The sequence below is a fragment of the Salmo salar genome, chromosome 05 (genome assembly GCF_965601325.2).
Source record: "Salmo salar chromosome 05, fSalSal1, whole genome shotgun sequence".
Classification (NCBI taxonomy): Eukaryota; Metazoa; Chordata; class Actinopteri; order Salmoniformes; family Salmonidae; genus Salmo; species Salmo salar.
The window spans coordinates 37,576,114-37,595,946 of NC_138295.1; the positions used below are offsets into that span (position 1 = coordinate 37,576,114).

Consider the following 19,833-nt stretch of genomic DNA (forward strand, 5'->3'; position numbering starts at 1 on the left):
TTCCCTTGTTTTGGTATTGCATTTATTTTCACAACAGATTACAATTACATGGTGTAGAGATGAGTGAAGAACAGAGCACATAAATCACACTATCTTCACGTATGTTTTTAACGTTGGAGTGGATTGCATTCACAGAGTTGAGTTAAGAGTGTAGAGAGGTGTACCTGGATCCTAAAGGAGACAGTGGGTGGTCAGCTCTCCGTGTGTGTGTGTGTGTGTGTATGTGGTTAGGCTTTTGTGCAGAGCACCTTTCTCCATAATGACACCCTCCTCTGTAACCTCTCTCTCCAATGATGATCCATCTCTATCTCTCCCCACACATTCAGATTACAGACACATGAAATACCAACACCACCCCATTCCTCCCTCTCACCTCCAACCTGGGGTACAATCATTACTTTACAATAAGTATAGTACAATCCGAGCACCCCTTCTCAAGGGAGACATTGGTTCAGTCTGTTATGTGGGCCAGATGGGATGGAATACATTGGTTCCCATGTCCTGTACACTTCCTGTCTCTGTTAGGACATCATGGCTGTATAGTCCGTGACACGTCTCTGTTGGAGTCTGAGGCTCAAAGGTTACCAGGTCGGGTAGAACAGCTGGATGGCGGCGATTGGTCAGTGGCCTTGTCCATAGCGACCGGCTTTTACCATAAGCATGTCCCGTTTCCACGTCAATGAGACAGACGTCTTAAAGAGACCATTGTGTGTGTGTCCCGTTCTGGAATGCTACTCAGTTTGGCACTGCGATGGGAACAGGGCTGCTCTCACTGTGTACAAGAAGTACAAAAAAGGGGTTGATAAACAAACACACATTCAGTGTGGGCTTCCTGATGCAACAAAGCCAGCACTCAGTGGGGATTGGTTATTTTTCTCAGGTATGTCCAGTGTGTCTCAGTATTAGTCTAAAGCCTGCGTCACAGGAAGCAATTTGGACGCAATTTAAATCGCATGCAACATCCAGTCCTGTTAAACATCACATCATGGTTTCATAAATTATTTGTTTATCCAAACGTTTGGCAATTGTAGCAGCATCGATATAGACAAAAATGCTGGCTGTACAATTTAGTTAGCAAGCTAGAATGTTTCCTATTGCCAAGTCTGTTTTTACCTAGCTCTCAAACTCAAGACGGCATTCTGCCTTCCTACAGTTTTCAGCCTTTCGCTTAGCCCACGACTGGCTCATGTTGACTACAATCCCGACGCGGTGTTTAGACATTTAGAAACGTCAATAATCAAGGCTTTCAAAACATGTGGCCCTTGTCTTTCATCAGAAGAGAAAGAATCCTTCAAATAAAAAAAAGATACACACCTTGCTACAGTCAGTGTATCAAATGAACCTTTTATTTTATTATTTCTCGATGATATGAAAGATAAGGTCCTTACGCTTCCATAACCGTACCGCAAGCGACTCGTTAATGTTCAGATTGAGCATCGGGGCTCTAAACAAAACTCCCCCGTAGAGAAGACGCCTTCATCCAATAACTCTTACGTATAAAGTAATGGAACTGAGAGTCATGATCAAGGGCTGTGTTTTACCACGCTAGCTAGCAAAACTTTTTATTTTTTTATTTTGTTTTTAGCTAACTAAACTAGCAATGAGCTAACCTAGCCAGCGCAGTTCATGTTGGACAATTTCAGTTGAAACTGGACAGATAAAGGTCTGGGTTCACTTTTAAAATGACATTTATCGACTGCCAGAGCATGTACATAAACCATGACTAGACCATTTTTTTCTGACATTTGGCATGTCTCGTTGTGGTTTGCAGCAGCACTTACAGCTGTGTTGACACGACAACTGGGTCAGAGTTCCGTACGGAACGATATGACGAGACATGTAAACTTTTTTTTTCTGCTCACTGATTGGACACTGCATACAGTCAGTTGCGTGAAATAGGATTCATTTCTATCTTGCAGGCCCCAAAACATTTGGGGGGGGGGGGTGACACACTGTGCAACACAGGTGCAACTTCGTTGCAAGCAATATAAATTGTATCCAGAATGCTTTGTGTGACATCGGCTTAATACTCCATAAAGCTCAGTAGTAATAATACTCCACAAGACGAGGCAGTGCCCGGTGAGGACAGCTGTGGCCTGGCTAAAGTAGGCAAGTCTCGCTATGTCATGGCAGAGTTCAAATCTCAATGGAAAGTTCCACTAATGATGGCCCAAATTAGCAGCACATCATTCTGCTGTAGCTTGGCCTTCCTCTTCTTCTTCTGCAGATTAGTTCACTTTTTATTATTTTGAGCAGATCTACATTCCCAGATCCATTCCTCCTTTGGTCTGCCCAGTGGTGTTAACATGTATGTACATCGTTGGTTACCATGGCTGGTATTGGTTAGGAGTGGTTGTAGGTCGTAGTTGTGGCGATAGTGTGAGTGACAAAGCCAGGGGCTGTGGTAGGGGGTGTGGTCAGTGAGCTGTCCGTCATTGCTGAGGCAGTTCTGAGGGCGTTTTCTTTGTTTTCAGAGTGTCTATGAGAGACTGGACGCCACGCTTCACGCTGGTGGTCACCCGGCGCGTCACAGAGTCGGGGGGCGGGGAGGAGGAGCCAGCTCTCTGGGAGGGGGGGCGTGCCACCAGACACTTCTGATACCGCAGCTGAGGAAGAGGAGGGGAGGAGGAAGGGGGAGAGGAAAGTACATCAGAGTCTAACTCAATCACAACCCTAACACTAACTGTAGCTTCATGTCCACGTCCTGGTTCAACCCTAACCGTAGCCTCAACCCCAACCTTAAACCAATCACAACCCTAACACTAACTGTAGCTTCATGTCCACGTCCTGGTTCAACCCTAACCGTAGCCTCAACCCCAACCTTAAACCAATCACAACCCTAACACTAACTGTAGCTTCATGTCCACGTCCTGGTTCAACCCTAACCATAGCCTCAACCACAACCTTAAACCAATCACAACCCTAACACTAACTGTAGCTTCATGTCCACGTCCTGGTTCAAGCCTAACATGCAAGAACGAGGTAAAGAGGATAAGCAGACAATGTATATATACAGTATGTGTGTGTACACACAGTAGGTATGAGTAGGAGTCTCACCACACAAGCAGCCTGCACGGCCTCAGACACACTGCCAGCGTTGGGGTCACACCAGAACACGTGGCACTGGAAGTGCTGGTTCCCAGAGTCCATGACGAAAGCAAAGGTGTGGATGTCCCGGCCCACTCCCATGAAGGACAGGAAACGCACGCGGCACTCCACCAGCACTTCCTCCTCCTCTTCCTGTCCAGGGGACCAATGGTTATAGAATATAGGGAATATTCAGGTAGAAATGTAGACATGTTTTTTTTGTCATGATGAGGGCAAGGGGTCAAAGCAAGAAAAGCCAGGCTGGTTAAGATGAAAACAATATCTACAGTAAGCTTCAGTCCAGACGGGTTAGATGTGAATCTGTTGTTTCACATGCGGTTGCCAAAAGGATAACAAATGAAAATCATGAATGTGGTAAAGCGATTCAGAGATAATCCACAGGTAAGTGAAGAAAATATGCTACTTGCCTTCTCCTTGATGACAGCCACGGTGGCGTCAGCCACACTCAGTATGACAGGAGTCCAGTCCTCTTTTCCTGTGGAGGACACCAGGCTCTCTATAGCCCCGTTGATAATATCCATACCTGGAGAGAGGGAGGGAGAGGCAGTGAGGGAGAGAGGGAGGAAAGAGAGAGGTGAAACCTGAGTTTGTTTTCTAACTCCAGTGGAGTGGCGGTCGGTGCCGTTTAAGACGAGGGAGGACGATTATTTTCATATTCCATTCACCCAGTTCAATGTAACATTGATAGATTATGACTACTACATGATAGTCACATTTTCCCTGTACCCATCACGAGGTTGTTACAATTTAGCCTATGAATGAAGTTTACAACATAGGTGCACAGGTCGAGAGACATTTTTTAAATAATCAAGGCGATAGACAGTGACTCATTTAATACCGCCTTGCACACTTTTGACTGGATCTAGCTGATCTAGGGTGTAATCATTAGTCCAACAATTGCCAACAAGAGTTTCTATTGGACAAATTCAGGTATGTTTAGCCCCGTTTCGTTCCATTCGCTTCTGTTTAAGAAACGTTTTTCAACAGAATTGGCGGTATGAATACACATCTGATCACATGCAAACACAGTTCACTTTCATAGCAGCCACATACAAACGGCATGATCACTTGCTCGTTGTATTCCTTCTCGCATCAACGTGCTCCCCTCCTCTCACCTTTTCCCTTCGCTTGTGGACTTCAGTTCACAACACATCAGCTGTCTGTGACCAGGCAAAAAACAACTTTCCAAGCCAAACCTTCAAATCTTAACCACTAACAACTACACACAGCCTACGTCTTTGTCCCCATATTAGCTAATGTCATAGTCAATATAGCAACTACAATTAACGCGTTAGTAAACCCGCTACAATCATGCAGTGTACAGTCAGAAAGCAGTTTAGCAGTTACACCGGTGGGCCCCGGTGGCAATAAATTAATAAAACCAAAAGCTTACTTTGACTTGGAAGAGTTTCTGTGTGGGATAGCAATAGCCAGCAAGCTAACATAGCATCCCTCTCTGTTTGAGCCGGGTGTTTGAGTAGGCTAAACTGGCTAGATGCATAAACTAGCTAAGCAAGTGAAAGTGAAAAAAATACTATGAGAAATATAGCTAGCTTTCTCTCTCCCTCTCTCTTGCTTCTCTTTCATTTTTGAAGAATTTACTTTGTTCAAAACTGTTCAGCTATTGTCTGTCTCTTTCAGTCAACTACTCACATTTTAATCACTGCAGTGCTAGCTAGCTGTAGCTTATGCTTTCAGTACTAGATTAATTATCTGATCCTTTGATTGGGTAGACAACATGTCAGTTCCTGCTGCAAGAGCTCTGATAGGTTGGAGGACATCCTCCGTAAATTGTCATAATTACTGTGCAAGTCTATGGAAGGGGGGGGAAACCATGAACCTCCTAGGTTTTGTATTGAAGTCAATGTACCCAGAAGAGGATGGAAGCTATCTGTCCTCCGGCTACACCATGGTGCTACCCTACAGAGTGCTGTTGAGGCTACCGTAGACCTTCATAGCAAAACAGTGCGTTTTAATAAATTATTTGAAGATGAGAATATATTTAGTATAGTTTAATCTAAAAAGGACAACTTTGTTTCACTATTTAGATTTTTTTGCTCGTCTCCTTCCTCCTCTGAGGAGCCTCCACTGCTCCAGTATGTGTACAGGTGTATGGACCATGATTAACGGAACAATTCAGGTGGTTAGGTACGACTGTATATGTAGCGTCCTTACTTCTCTTACCTATGGGGCGAGACACAGACGTCATCCCCAGGTAGTGCACATTGAACTTCTGCACCAGCTCAGTCTTTGGGACGGGAAACTCTGTGGGAGAATACACACATCAGACACCAAAGATGAACACGCACACACGCACACACAAAGGATGTCCGAGCAGACTCAGGCAAAGACATGTCCAAACCGGCTTGTTAGTCTAAAATACAAAAATAAAACAGATTCTTGGGTGAATATTTGAATATTTCAGATGCTGTTGCATCTAATTAGGCCATATGAAGAAAAAAAAACGAAAAATGATTATTCATACAAGTGTGCAGAACTTCAGAGGGGCTGTTTTGATAAACGCTCAGCTCAAAAACAAATGTATTTACAGGGTGGCCTGAAGGGCGGTAAGTCTTCTATCCCGCTCTCCATCCTAACACAGAGAAGAGTTTAAATACCAACACTCCGGATAAACAACAGAACAGGAGTTAGCCTACTACCTATTACACTCTGCCTGAGGGTCGGGGAGAAACAAGGGATGGAATGAAAGGAGGGGAGAGCCGGTGGAGGGATCTGGTAGTGGAGTGCACAGGCGGTTTGGTCGTGGTAGCGAGTGAGCGATGTTCGTCCAATGAGCGCTTTGATCTCTCAACAGGGGTTGCTGAGTGTTAGGGCTGGCCACGACTCAACACTAATTGGCTTTTAATGAGGTGAGCGCTGCTCCTGTGAGCTCAGAGCCCATCCACGTTTTTTACTCGATGCGTAGAATAAAAGTATTTCCCCCTTAGTCAGCAGATCATGACACAAAAGTTGAAGTTATGGGATGAATTGTTATTTTATTATCTATAATAATTGGTTTAGTACTTTTGGTAATGTGTCATGAGATGTTGTACTGTTGTCAGCATAATTCAGGCTTAAGTGAACCAAGCACAGCTTTTTCATTAACAAGTGTTTGCATTCAGTTCTGGATTCATAAGAGGCCTTTTTTTCATTTGCAGTGAAACACTCATGAAATAAATACAGAGGGAGAAACAAATCAAGTTAACGCTCAACTCCAATTACGTAAGCAGATAACTATTAATGAATAGTACCGTGTGTGTGTGTGTGTGTGTGTGTGTGTGTGTGTGTGTGTGTGTGTGTGTGTGTGTGTCACCAATCCCCTTACCCTGGAGAGGAACATCGGAGCCTGTTTGGGATGAGCTGCAGGCAGCAGCCTTCGCACTCTTCCTCTCAGCCATAATCTGGAGGTAGAGAGGAGTGGGGGAGAGAGGGGTAAAAGAGGGGGGATAAGATGGTCATGTTAAACAAAGAAATTCAAAGCGTTTAAAACTTCAAACTCAGAAAGAAGCACAAGTCATTGTGTTCTTTGATCTAAAATGTAGAAATATTTCCTAATGAATGAATCTGTGACGTTTGTTGTAGAGAGGAGACCAAGGTGCAGCGTGGTAAGTGCTCATGATACATTTTATTATAACTCAGAACACTCAAACCACAAACAAACAAACAAACAAACAAACAAACAAACAAACCCGACCGTCACGTTCTGCATGCTAACTGAGCTGTACTAAAACAAGATCCCACACTGAAGGAGGGAAAAAGGGCTGCCTAAGTATGATTCCCAATCAGAGACAACAATAGACAGCTGCCTCTGATTAGGAACCATACTCGGCTAAACACAAAGAAATAGAAAACATAGAATGCCCACCCCATGTCACACCCTGACCTAACCAAACAGAGAAAAACTGCTCTCTCAGGTCAGGGCGTGACAGAATCCCTCTCCATTTCTCTTCTCGATCTCTTTGTGTTCTTATACTGCAGCAGAGCAGCCACACTCCTTAAGAATAGGGCACTGTAATGTGCTGCACTCCCTTCGAGATAGTTGATTAATTGTAGGTGTCATTAATCAAAGTCTATGGTGAGTCTGCAACTCTCTGCTCACAGGGGAACAAACACACACACGTATGTATGTATGTATGCAGGCAGGCACGCACGCACACACACACACACCAACAGAGGCTGAGGTCAGTCAATTTTCACACTGCAGTAGGAACTGTTTTAAATAGACAATGTGGAGTGTAGGACTTACTTACTAGCGCACAATGAGTGACTGTTTGGGATTATTCATTTACTTCTGTATGGGAGTGCCAGGCCAACAACGTAATGAGTAAGAGCTGAGAAACACTGAGACAAGACGTAAGAGCTTTTTTTCCAAAGTGGGTCACCATCTCTCTATCAGAATGCAGATCACAAACGACAGACAAGAACACTATCTTTATTTTGCTGAGTGAATTGTCCTTTTTCAAGGTCATGCCTGGTCTAAAGCCTACAGACCGTTGAAGCTGTCAGTGTCTAGAACAGTGAAACTGGTCTAGTCTCCATGTGCATGATACATTCATGAGGAACAGGACATTCAGCAGGGACTGGGAATGAGTAGTAACCGTTTTAGCAGTCTCTCCTCGCCACCGCTACATAACGAACGTAGTTTCCGCCTTTCAGGGCTAGCACTTCCTTAGTGGGGTTAAAACACTCCCCCCTTCCCCTCAACCTCACAACCGCCCGCCCCAGGGCAGATCTAATGGTGATGTTGGTGGCGGGTACACATACTGCAAGCCGGATTGTAACGTGATCAAAATGAGGTGTGTACTTCTTTCCACTCCCTCGACTTGAATTCAATGGACAGAGCATTTCCGTGAGAATGTACTGTCTGTTTGTATCTACTTCCTCGGTCTGGAACGGCAGGCCCACTCACCTTGGAACAGATTTCGTGGAGACTCGTTGCTATGGCTTCTGCAGGGGTATCACATCGAAACACATGGCATTTCAACACCCGTGTGTTTTTGTCTCTCGCCACATAGGCAAAGTCCCTATAGAACGGATAGAAGATATCATATGAGACATGAATACGTGTCATATTTATATGTATGTATATGGCAGGTAATGAAATAAATTAGATTAGCATCTGTATATTTTGACATTATGAATTTTGGTGAAAGGCATGTGATAGTATACAGAAGTTTCCACTACTACTACTACTATGAAATTCAGACACCTTGACTTTTTCCACATTTTGTTATTATTATTATTCAAACATTGTTTAAATAGTTTTTTCCCCCTCATCAATCTACACACAATACCCCATAATGACAAAGCAAAAACAGGTTTTAAGAATGTTTGCTAATTTATATATATATATATAAAAAAAAGATATATCACATTTACATAAGTATTCAGTCCCTTTACTCAGTACTTTGTTGAAGCCCCTTTGGCAGCAATTACAGCCTTGGGTCTTCTTGGGTATGACGCTACAAGCTTGGCACACCTGTATTTGTGGAGTGTCTCCCATTCTTCTCTCCAGATCCTCTCAAGCTCTGTCAGGTTAGATGGGGAGCGTCGTCTCTCCAGAGATGTTCAATTGGGTTCAAGTCCGGGCTCTGGCTGGGCCACTCAAGGACATTCAGGGACTTGTCCCGAAGCCACTCCTGCATTGTCTTGGCTGTGAGCTTAGGGTCGTTGTCCTGTTGGAAGGTGAACCGTTGCCCCAGTCTGAGGTTCTGAGCACACTGGAGCAGGTTTTCATCAAGGATATCTCTGTACTTTGCTCCGTTCATCTTTACCTCAATCCTGACTAGTCTCCCAGTCCCTGCCGCTGAAATACACCCCTACAGCATGATGCTACCACCACCATGCTTCACCGTAGGGATGGTGCCAGGTTTCCTTCAGACGTGACACTTGGCATTCAGGCCAAAGAGTTGAATCTTGGTTTCATCAGACCAGAGAATCTTGTTTTTTCATGGTCTGAGAGTCTTTAGGTGCCTTTTGGCAAATTCCAAGAGGGCTGTTGTGCCTATTTAGGCTTCCGTCTGGCCACTCTACCATAAAGGCCTGATTGGTGGAGTGCTGCAGAGATGGTTGTCCTTCTGGAAGGTTCTCCCATCTCCACAGAGGAACTCTAGAACTCTGTCAGAGCGACCATCGGGTTCTTGCTCACCTCCCTGACCAAGGCCCTTCTCCCCCGATTGCTCAGTTTGGCCGGGTGGCCAGCTCTAGGAAGAGTCTCGGTGGTTCCAAACTTCTTCCATTTAAAAATGATGGAGGCTACTGTGTTCTTGGGGACCTTCAATGCTGCAGAAATGTTTTGGTACCCTTCCCCAGATCTGTGCCTCGACACAATCTTATCTCGGAGCTGTACGGACAATTCCTTTGACCTCATGGCTTGATTTTTGCTCTGACATGCACTGTCAACTGTGGGACCTTATATAGACAGGTGTATGTCTTTCCAAATCATGTCCAATCAATTGAATTTACCACAGGTGGACTCCAATCAAGTTGTAGAAACATCTCAAGGATGATCAATGTAAACAGGATGCTCCTGAGCTCAATTTCGAGTCTCATAGCAAAGGGTCTGAATACTTATGTAAATAAGTTATTTCTGTTTTTTTGTAAATTTGTAAAAACCTGTTTTCGCTTTGTCATTATTCGGTATTGTGTGTAGATTGCTGAGGATGTTTATTCATTTAATCCATTTTAGAATAAGGCTGTAACGTAACAAAATGTGGAAAAAGTGAAGGGGTTTAAATACTTTCCGACATGCAATGTATGGTACATTACCCTGACATGCAATGTACGGTACATTACACTGACATGCAATGTATGGTACATTACCCTGACATGCAATGTACGGTACATTACACTGACATGCAATGTATGGTACATTACCCTGACATGCAATGTACGGTACATTACCCTGACATGCAATGTATGGTACATTACCCTGACATGCAATGTATGGTACATTACCCTGACATGCAATGTATGGTACATTACCCTGACATGCATGTATGGTACATTACCCTGACATGCAATGTATGGTACATTACCCTGACATGCAATGTATGGTACATTACCCTGACATGCAATGTATGGTTGAAGTATAAAAATAAGCTACTTTGTTCACTTGTTTCCATAGATGACAAATGATGAGTGCTTCCCTATCCTCAGTGAACAGTTATTATCGTACTGTATTATCATTCACTGTTTTAAGAAGAGAAGTGTCTTCTCAGCGGTGCGCACACACACACACACTCACACACACACTCACACACACACACACACACACGCACATAATGTGCCCCATTGCCTAAGGGTAAAGGAAATGATGAAATGCCATGCTGAAATCTTCAGACAGTTGCCACATGCCAGAGTGGAGGCAGTGACTCCCAGTGAGAGAGAGAGAAAGAGAAAGAAAGAAAGAAAGAAAGAAAGAAAGAAAGAAAGAAAGAAAGAAAGAAAGAAAGAAAGAAAGAAAGAAAGAAAGAAAGAAAGAGATAGATAGACAGAGGGAAAGAACAGAGACACGTGTGGGGATGGGGGGATTGAGTAACACAATATACTGATAGTGGGATGGGGATGAAATACAACACCTGTCATCCACACATCATGTACACACACACCATCAACAGAGAATCATCCCAGAGTATAGTGTAGAGCGGGTATCCAAGAAACCATGGACGAAGTGATAAAGAAAGAATGTCAGATGAAGGAGAGAGAGCTGGGGAGTGGAACCATGCTGAGGGGCCATGCAGGGGAGCAGTGCAGAGCCACAGGTGCAGCTGTGAATCGAACACACACACACCACACACACACACACACACACACACACACACACACACACACACACACACACACACACACACACACACACACACACACACACACACACACACACACACACACACACACACACCTAGGGACACTCAGTGTTTATCACAGTGGTCCACTCTGATTATGAGTCCATTACCAGCCCACTTTGGGTCAATAATACTAGGTTCCTGTCCAGCGTAGAGAATTGTGTGCGTTTTGACTGCGTGTGTGTGTACATTTAGAGCTCGATTCAATCCGCTTCGCGGGAGTTCAGCTTTCCAGCGTGATTGAAATTTAAAGGCAGTGTTCCCGCTTTAGCGGAGACTGCATTCGCGGTAAACGCCGCATATGTCGGCTCAATCGGAAATTACCTTTAAAATTCTACCGCCGAATCGACTGAGTAGAGGCCTTAAGCATTCTGTCACACAAGCTGCAGAGTACAGTGACCTTGCGTCTATATTACAAACTCCTCATATATCGCGTTTAACGTCTTTTGAGAGCAGAAACAGAAACACAGATGCAGTATCGAGATAAAAACGGCCTGTTGCGACCTGAAAGCGACAGGCTTTCTGCTGTCTGTCTGTCACTCCCCAGACAGCTGAAGAGGCGTGTGACTGCAGGTAAAATGGAGGACTTGACACAATGGTTAAAAGAAAAGGCAAAAGGCAATACGTGGAGCACACAGCAACCATTTACCTTTCCCTGGGTCCAGGGAAGCAGAGGGAAGGAGAGAGGGAGAAAGAGGGAGGGGAGAGAGAGGGAAAAAAAATGAAAGAAAGAAAGAGTAAAGAATGTAAAAGACACTGTTATTACATTAAATATTCTGGGGTGATCACAGAGGATGCTCTTTGGTCCCAATCAGAAGGTGTCTCCATTCCCTGAGCCGTGTGTGTGTGTGTGTGTGTGTGTGTGTGTGTGTGTGTGTGTGTGTGTGTGTGTGTGTGTGTGTGTGTGTGTGTGTGTGTGTGTGTGTGTGTGTGTGTGTGTGTGTGTGTGTGTGTCGAAGCTTCAGCTCTGTATACTTTTCATTTCAGCGGCAGAGCTTAGCGTTCCCACTCCATTATGACACATCACACCTCTGCTGTTTGACATGCCGACACAAACACCCACACAGACAACACAACACACACACACACAACACAACACACACACTAAACCTGCCGTTATATGCAACCGAACGCTTGCTTCGCTCTCATCCCCTCTCCCTCTCCGTCTCTCCCTCCCTCTCTCTCTCTCTCATATTCACTCGTTTCACCTCATTTCCCTCTACCTTTCCCCCTCTTTTTTCTCTTTCATCCTCCGTTCATCCATTACCCTTTTAATCTTCCTTCCATCTCTCTACTTTCCACTTCTCTCTCTCTCCCCCCTAATCTCTCTCCTACCTAATCTCTCTCCTACCTAATCTCTCTCCTACCTAATCTCTATCCAATTTCCCGGCGGGCGTTCCGGTGTAATAAAGGCCTAGTGCACTTACTTAAAAAATATATATATATATTTTCTAATTGTGATTTACTCTCAGCACCCCTGCCTCCCGCTGCTATGGTCACTACAGATTTACATTGGGGGAAAATGTATTTGATCCCCTGCTGATTTTGTACGTTTGCCCACTTACAAAGAAATGATCAGTCTATAATTTTAATGGTAGGTTTATTTGAACAGTGAGAGACAGAATAACAACAAAAAAATCCAGAAAAACGCATGTCAAAAATGTTGTAAAATGATTTGCATTTTAATGAGGGAAATAAGTATTTGACCCCTCTACAAAACATGACTTAGTACTTGGTGGCAAAACCCTTGTTGGCAATCACAGAGGTCAGACGTTTCTTGTAGTTGGCCACCAGGTTTGCACACATCTCAGGAGTGATTTTGTCCCACTCCTCTTTGCAGATATTCTCCAAGTCATTAAGGTTTCGAGGCTGACGTTTGGCAACTCAAACCTTCAGCTCCCTCCACAGATTTTCTGTGGGATTAAGGTCTGGAGACTGGCTAGGCCACTCCAGGACCTTAATGTGCTTCTTCTTGAGCCACTCCTTTGTTGCCTTGGCCGTGTGTTGTGGGTCATTGTCATGCTGGAATACCCATCCACGACCCATTTTCAATGCCCTGGCTGAGGGAAGGAGGTTCTCACCCAAGATTTGACAGTACATGGCCCCGTCCATCGCCCCTTTGATGCGGTGAAGTTGTCCTGTCCCCTTAGCAGAAAAACACCCCCAAAGCATAATGTTTCCACCTCCATGTTTGACGGTGGAGATGGTGTTCTTGGGGTCATAGGCAGCATTCCTCCTCCTCCAAACACAGCGAGTTGAGTTGATGCCAAAGAGCTCCATTTTGGTCTCATCTGACCACAACACTTTCACCAGTTGTCCTCTAAGTCATTCAGATGTTCATTGGCAAACTTCAGACGGGCATGTATATGTATTCTTGAGCAGGGGGACCTTGCGGGCGCTGCAGGATTTCAGTCCTTCACGGCGTAGTGTGTTACCAATTGTTTTCTTGGTGACTATGGTCCCAGCTGCCTTGAGATCATTGACAAGATCCTCCCGTGTAGTTCTGGGCTGATTCCTCACCGTTCTCATGATCATTGCAACTCCACGAGGTGAGATCTTGCATGGAGCCCCAGGCCGAGGGATATTGACAGTTCTTTTGTGTTTCTTCCATTTGCGAATAATCACACCAAATGTTGTCACCTTCTCACCAAGCTGCTTGGCGATGGTCTTGTAGCCCATTCCAGCCTTGTGTAGGTCTACAATCTTGTCCCTGACATCCTTGGAGAGCCCTTTGGTCTTGGCCATGGTGGAGAGTTTGGAATCTGATTGATTGATTGCTTCTGTGGACAGGTGTCTTTTTTACAGGTAACAAGCTGCGGTTAGGAGCACTCCCTTTAAGAGTGTGCTCCTAATCTCAGCTTGTTACCTGTATAAAAGACACCTGGGAGCCAGAAATCTTTCTGATTGAGAGGGGGTCAAATACTTATTTCCCTCATTAAAATGCAAATCAATTTATAACATTTTTGACATGCGTTTTTTTCTGGATTTTTTGTTGTTGTTATTCTGTCTCTCACTGTTCAAATAAACCTACCATTAAAATTATAGACGGATCCTTTTTTTGTCAGTGGGCAAACGTACAAAATCAGCAGGGGATCAAATACTTTTTTCTCCCACTCTAGGTAACACAGCTTTTATTTTATTTTACACCTCTTATGGAACAATCTTCAGAATACCCAACAGTTGGATGCATCGGTGCCTTTTGGGCAGTTTAGATTATTGGTAGAGGATTATATATCTATTTTAAAATAATTGTGTTTTTGTATTTTTTGTGTGTTTTCTATCCGTCCTGATTGAAGTATTTGTGTCTGTAACTTTTAATGTGTATTTGCTGCTTGTCTTGACATGCAGGGCTCCCTTGTAAATAAGACCCTGGTCTTAATTGGACTGCTTAAATAAATCAATCTCCTGGCTTTCATGATCCACTTATCATTAAACACAGCAGTGAGAGAGAGAAAGCTAGGCAGTATTGGTGGAGACCAGAGAAAGCTAGGCAGTATTGGTGGAGACCAGAGAAAGCTAGGCAGTATTGGTGGAGACCAGAGAAAGCTAGGCAGTATTAGTAACGACCAGAGAAAGCTAGGCAGTATTAGTAACGACCAGAGAAAGCTAGGCAGTATTGGAGGAGACCAGAGAAAGCTAGGCAGTATTAGTAAGGACCAGAGAAAGCTAGGCAGAATTAGTAACGACCAGAGAAAGCTTGGCAGTATTAGTAAGGACCAGAGAAAGCTAGGCAGTATTAGTAGAGACCAGAGAAAGCTAGGCAGTATTAGTAAGGATCAGAGAAAGCTTGGCAGTATTAGTAAGGACCAGAGAAAGCTAGGCAGTATTAGTAGAGACCAGAGAAAGCTTGGCAGTATTAGTAAGGACCAGAGAAAGCTAGGCAGTATTAGTAAGGACCAGAGAAAGCTAGGCAGTATTAGTAGAGACCAGAGAAAGCTAGGCAGTATTAGTAACGACCAGAGAAAGCTAGTCAGTATTAGTAACGACCAGAGAAAGCTAGGCAGTATTAGTAGAGACCAGAGAAAGCTACAGTAGTGGAAAAAGTACCAAATTGCAGTGGTGTAAAGTACTACTTAAGTCTTTTTTTGGGTTATCTGTACTTTACTATTTGTATTTTTGACAACTTTTACTTTTACTCCACTACATTCCTAAAGAGAATAATGTACTTTTTACTCCATACATTTTCCTTGACACCCAAAAGTACTCGTTACATTTTGAATTCTTAGCAGGACAGGAAAATGGTCCAATTCACGCACTTATCAAGAGAACATCCCTGGTCATCCCTACTGCCTCTGATCTGGTGGACTCACTAAACACATGCTTCGTTTGTAAATGATATCTGAGTGTTGGAGTGTGCACCTGGCTATCCGTAAATAAAAAAAACAAGAAAACGGTGACGTCTGGTTTGCTTAATATAAGGAATTTTAAATTACTTATACTTTTACTTTTGATACTTAAGTATACTTAAAACAAAATACTTTTAGACTTTTACTCAAGTAGTATTTTACTGGGTGACTTCCACTTTTACTTGAGTAATTTTCTACTAAAGTATCTTTACTTTTACTCAAGTATGACAATTATGTACTTTTTCCACCACTGCCCAATCGTCATACTTGAGAAAAAAGTAAAGACACCTCAACAGGAAATTACTAAAGTCACCCAGTAAAATACTACTTGAGTAAAAGTCTAAAAGTATTTGGTTTTAAATATACTTAAGTATCAAAAGTAAAATTATAAATTATTTGGAATTCCTTATATTAGGCAAACCAGACGGCACAATTTTCTTGTTTTTAAAATTTACGGATAGTCAGGGGCGCACGCCAACACTCAGACATAATTTACAAATGAAGCATTTGTGTTTTGTGAGTCTGCCAAATCAGAGGCAGTAGGAATGAGCAGGGATGTTCTCTTATAAGGGCGTGAATTGGACCATTTCCCTGTCCTGCTAAGCACTGAAAATGTGACAAGTACTTTTGGGTGTCAGGGAAAATGTATGGAGTAAAAAGTACATTCTTTTCTTTAGGAATGTAGTTAAGTAAAGGTAAAAGTTGTCAGAAATATAAATAGTAAAGTCGAGATACCCCCAAAAAACTACTTAAGTAGTACTTTAAAGTATTTTTACTTAAGTTCTTTACACCACTGGAAAGCTAGGCAGTATTAGTGGAGATCAGAGAAAGCTAGGCAGTATTAGTAGAGAACAGAAAGAGAGCGCGTTCACAAAGTATTCGTACCCCATGACTTGTTCCACATATTGTTGTGTTACAGCCTGAATTCAAAATTGATGAAATAAATGAGGTAAGCTTTATGAGACATCTTTTTGAGTGTGAACCCACTACACCTTTGTGTTTGTCATGCAGGGCTCCCTTGCAAAAGAGACCCTGGTCTCAATGGGACTCCCTGCTTAAATGAATCAATCTCCTGGCTTTCGTGATCCACTCCACTTATCACTGAACACAGCAGAGCGAGAGAGAGAGATAGGCAGCATTAGTAGAGGCCAGAGAAAGCTAGGCAATATTAGTAGATACCAGAGAGAGCCAAGCAGTATTAGTAGAGACAGAACATATAAAATAAATAACAATTCTCACCCATCTGAACACAATACCCCATAATGACAGTCAAAACATATTTTTTGAAAGTTTAGCAAATGTATTGAAAATGATATACAGAAATCCTTTTACATAAGTATTCACACCCCTGAGTCAATACTTTGAAGAAGCACCTTTGGTGGAGATAACAGCTTTGAGTCGTCTTGGGTATGTCTGTATCAGCTTTGCACATATAGATTTGGGGACTTTACCCCATTCTTCCCTGCAGATTTTCTCAAGCTCTGTTAAGTTAGACGGGGAGCGGCGGTGAAAAGCAATCTTCAAGTCTTTCCACAGATTTTCAATGGGATTCAAGTCTGGGCTTTGGCTGGGTCACTCAAGGACTTTCACTTTCTTGTTTTGAAGCCATTCCAGCGTTGCTTTTGCTGTATGCTTGGGCTCATTGTCCTGTTGGAATATAAATCTTTGCCGCAGTGTAAGGGTGTTTGCACACTGAAGCAGGTTCTCATCAAGGATTTGCCTGTATTTGGCTCCATTCATTGTTCCCTCTATCCTTACCAGTCTCCCAGTCCCTGAAAAACATCCCCATAGTATGATGCTGCCACCACCATGCTTCACGGTAGGGATGGTGTTAGTCGGGTGATGAGCTGTGCCTGGTTTTCTCCAGACACAGCGCTTTGCATTCAGGCCAAAGAGTTACATTTTTGTCTCATCAGACCACAGAATCGTTTGCCTTGTGCTCTCAGAGTTTACAAGTGTTTGCAAACTCCAAGCATGCGGTCATGTGCCCTTTTCTCAGGAATGTCTTCCTTCTGGCCACTCTCTCATAAAACCCAGATTGGTGAAGTTCTGTAGAGACTGTTGTCCTTCTGGCAGGTTCTCCCATCTCAGCAAATGAACTCTACAATGATGAAGACCACTGTGCTCTTGGAAACTTTCAACACTCTAGAAATTGTTTTATAACCTTCCCCAGATACACAGTTGAAGTCGGAAGTTTACATACACCTTAGCCAAATACATTTAAACTCGGTTTTTCACAATTCCTGACATTTAATCCTAGTAAATATTCCCTGTCTTAGGTCAGTTAGGATCACCACTATTTTAAGAATGTGAAATGTCAGAATAATAGTAGAGAGAATGATTTATTTCAGCTTTTATTTCTTTCATCACATTCCCAGTGGGTCAGAAGTTCACATACACTCAATTAGTATTTGGTAGCATTGCCTTTAAATAGTTTAACTTGGGTCAAACGTTTCGGGTAGCCTCCCACAAGCTTCCCACAATAAGTTGGGTGAATCTTGACACATTTCTCCTGACAGAGCTGGTGTAACTGAGTCAGGTTTGTAGGCCTCCTTGCTGTAGCCATTTTGCCACAAATTTGGAAGTATGCATGGGGTCACTGTCCATTTGGAAGACCCATTTGCGACCAAACTTTAACTTCCTGACTGATGTCTTGAGATGTTGCTTCAATATATCCACATAATTTTCCATCCTCATCATGCCATCTATTTTGTGAAGTGCACCAGACCCTCCTGCAGCAAAGCACCCTCACAACATGATGCTGCCACCCCCGTGCTTCACGGTTGGGATGGTGTTCTTCGGCTTGCAAGCCTCCCCCTTTTCCCTCCAAACATAACGATGGTCATTATGGCCAAACAGTTCTATTTTTGTTTCATCAGACAAGAGGACATTTCTCCAAAACGTACAATCTTTGTCCCCATGTGCAGTTGCAAACCGTAGTCTGGCTTTTTTTATGCGGTTTTGGAGCAGTGTCTTCTTCCTTGCTGAGCGGCCTTTCAGGTTATGTCGATATAGGACTCGTTTTACTATGGATTTAGATACTTTTGTACCTGTTTCCTCCAGCATCTTCACAAGGTCCTTTGCTGTTGTTCTGGGATTGATTTGCACTTTTCGCACCAAAGTACTCTAGGAAGAATAGATCTCCTTCCTGAGCGGTATGACGGCTGCTTGGTCCCATGGTGTTTAAACTTGCCTACTATTGTTTGTACAGATGAACGTGGTACCTTTAGGGGTTTGGAAATTGCTCACAAGGATGAACCAGACTTGTGGAGGTCTACAATTGTTTTTCTGAGGTTTTGGCTGATTTCTTTTGATTTTCCCATTATGTCAAGCAAACAGACACTGAGTTTGAAGGTAGGCCTTGAAATACATCAACAGGTACACCTCCAATTGACTCAAATGATGTCAATTAGCCTATCAGAAGCTTCTAAAGCCATGACATAATTTTCTGGAATTTTCCAAGCTGTTTAAAGGCACAGTCAACTTAGTGTATGTAAACTTCTGACCTACTGGAATTGTGATACAGTGAATTATAAGTGACATAATCTGTCTGTAAACAATTGTTGGAAACATTTCTTGTGTCATGCACAAAGTAGATGTCCTAACCGACTTGCCAAAACTATAGTTTGTTAATAAGAAATGTGTGGAGTGGTTGAAAAACAAGTTTTAATGACTCCAACCTAAGTGTATGTAAACTTCCGACTTCAACTGTATGCCTCACAATTCTATCTCGGAGATCTACGGACAGTTCCTTAGACTTCATGGTGTAGTTTCTGCTCTGACATCCACTGTCAACAGTGGGACCTTTATACAGGGCATTCGGAAAGTATTCAGACCCCTTGACTTTTTCCACATTTTGTTACGTTACAGCCTTATTCTAAAATGTTTTTCCTGATCAATCTACACACAATACCCCATAATGACAAAGAGAAAACAGGTTTTTATAAATGTTTGCAAATGTATAATAAAAAACAGAAATACCTTATTTACATAAGTATTCAGACCCAAAATAAGTATATGAGACTCAAAATTGAGCTCAGGTGCATTCTGTTTCCATTGATCATCCTGTCTATATAAGGTTCCACAGTTGACCAGTGTATGTCAGAGCAAAAACCAATCCATTAGGTCGTAGGAATTGTCCGTAGAGCTCCGAGACAGGATTGTGTTGAGGCACACATCTGGGGAAGGGTACCAAAACATTTCTGCAGGATTGAAAGTTCCAAAGAACACAGTGCTCTCCATCATTATTAAATGGAAGAAGTTTGGAACCACCCAGACTCGCCCGGCCAAAATGAGCAATCGAGGGAGAAGGGCCTTGGTCAGGGAGGGGACAAAGAACTCGATGGTCACTCTGACAGAGCTCCAAAGTTCCTCTGTGGAGATGGGAGAACCTTCCAGAATGACAACCATCTCTGCAGTACTCCACCAATCAGGCATTTATGGTAGTGACCAGACATAAGCCACTCCTCAGTAAAAGGCACATGACAACCCGCTTGGAGTTTGCCAAAAGGGACCTAAAGTACTCTCAGACC

The 19,833-nt window shown here is 43.2% G+C and overlaps 1 protein-coding gene across 5 annotated transcripts in view; it reads right to left on the reverse strand.

Moving 5' to 3' along the window:
* Positions 1-5: 5 nt before the first annotated feature.
* LOC106604783 (amyloid beta precursor protein binding family B member 2) overlaps positions 6-19,833 on the reverse strand; it is a 42,998-nt gene continuing 23,170 nt past the window's right edge. For 4 of the 5 annotated variants that reach the window (XM_082975189.1, XM_082975190.1, XM_014199813.3 and 1 more), the window contains exons 9-14: positions 8,018-8,132; positions 6,434-6,509; positions 5,284-5,373; positions 3,516-3,631; positions 3,058-3,240; positions 6-2,606 (exon numbers count right to left, since the gene is read on the reverse strand). In XM_082975189.1, the coding sequence (XP_082831315.1) occupies positions 2,433-2,606; positions 3,058-3,240; positions 3,516-3,631; positions 5,284-5,373; positions 6,434-6,509; positions 8,018-8,132 (754 nt within the window). In that variant the 3' untranslated portion in view covers positions 6-2,432. The remainder of the gene's footprint in view (positions 2,607-3,057; positions 3,241-3,515; positions 3,632-5,283; positions 5,374-6,433; positions 6,510-8,017; positions 8,133-19,833) is intronic. The other variant, XM_014199815.3, reaches the window with a different exon arrangement.